Genomic DNA, 1327 nt, shown 5'->3' with positions numbered 1-1327 from the left:
AAAGATAATCTTAAAAGAACGTTTTCATGCTGATATACATTTTGGTATACATATTCGTTTTTTTTTCTATGTTAATTCGGTGTACGCTACGGTGTGACATGTCTCTTTGCTCGAGCGATGCTTTTTCTCTTCTTTCTTTTAGGTTGTTTGAACATGAAACCAGGAAAATCGACGATGTTTGCATCGTGCACGTACAATTATAAGAGTAAATTTTTCCTGTGCATGTCAACGAACCCAGCAACAGTTCCCATTGTCGCGCACGTAGTGCTTCTGCCATTGCTAAACACGATACACCGCGATCGTTCCAAGCCCATCATTATACAGACTTGCGTAAGAAAGGCGCATAAATTTTCTTTATGCATACGTTTCTGTAGCTATGCAAGTTTGTCTGAATGGATCATAAAGACTACATTTTTTTTCAATCAGTATACAGAAAGAGATGTGTTCATTAATACGCTGTCGTAATGTTATAGACAAAAAATCATGAGCTACATTTGCGTCCGAAATTTTCATGGACGACCGCCCAATGGATGAAGGACGAGATATTTCCAAGAGCTTATTGTTCAAAAAATCAACATCAGAACATAATGAAATATCAAAAAGCTAATGCGCTCCTAAGACTACCAAAGTACACGTCGGAGGTGCCAAAATTAGACGCAGCATTTGTATCAACAATGTTTTTCGGCTAAAAGTTTCTGAAATACCTCCAAGATATTCCTAATCGACCAGTAAGACATTCACATTCATTTGCGTTATATAATTATATTTTTTAATCACAATAATTTAGTTGAACTGTATATTATATTTAAATATTACAATAGTATACCTCAATATTGAAGTATTATTTATTGAAGTATTGTTACTAACAGCACAAACCTCCAGGAAACATTCTCTGAATCTTTTAGGACGTCCAAAGAACGTCAGGATGTATCTCGAATAAAGCTGTTAAGGATTATATTAAGATCCAAATAAAGTAACCAGTCCTAAAAGAAACATGCGTATCCGATATGTATTGCTCATGATTGGCAAAAACCAAATTAAAGATATATGTTATTTTATATATAAAAAAAAGTTTTTTCTTGTGGGAAACATCGTAGGATCTTGTATTTGTTTCTTTACAAATTGTACCATTAAACGTAGTAATTTTGTGAACTTAAAATCTTAAAGATTAATTTAAATTGTATTAAATTTGAAGTTAATCTTTCTTTAAATTGACTCGTCGATTTGAAAAATAATTCATAGATTTCTTTTATTTATGTTTACATCCACTATATATAATAATTCGCAAAAAATTATCATGGTACAATTTATACAAATTCTAATTCTT

At 31.8% G+C, this 1327-nt stretch overlaps 1 protein-coding gene across 1 annotated transcript in view; it reads left to right on the top strand.

The window, feature by feature from the left end:
* LOC108750412 (molybdopterin biosynthesis protein CNX1-like) overlaps positions 1-537 on the top strand; it is a 2016-nt gene extending 1479 nt beyond the window's left edge. The window contains exon 6 of the mRNA XM_018489828.1: positions 143-537. Coding sequence (XP_018345330.1) covers positions 143-465 — 323 coding nt within the window. The 3' untranslated portion in view covers positions 466-537. The remainder of the gene's footprint in view (positions 1-142) is intronic.
* Positions 538-1327: the final 790 nt, after the last annotated feature.

This window comes from Trachymyrmex septentrionalis, unplaced genomic scaffold, assembly GCF_001594115.1.
Source record: "Trachymyrmex septentrionalis isolate Tsep2-gDNA-1 unplaced genomic scaffold, Tsep1.0 scaffold37, whole genome shotgun sequence".
In the NCBI taxonomy this organism is placed as follows: Eukaryota; Metazoa; Arthropoda; class Insecta; order Hymenoptera; family Formicidae; genus Trachymyrmex; species Trachymyrmex septentrionalis.
The sequence above is the reverse complement of the archived record's forward strand: the minus strand, read 5'-3'. Positions and strand labels throughout refer to the sequence as shown.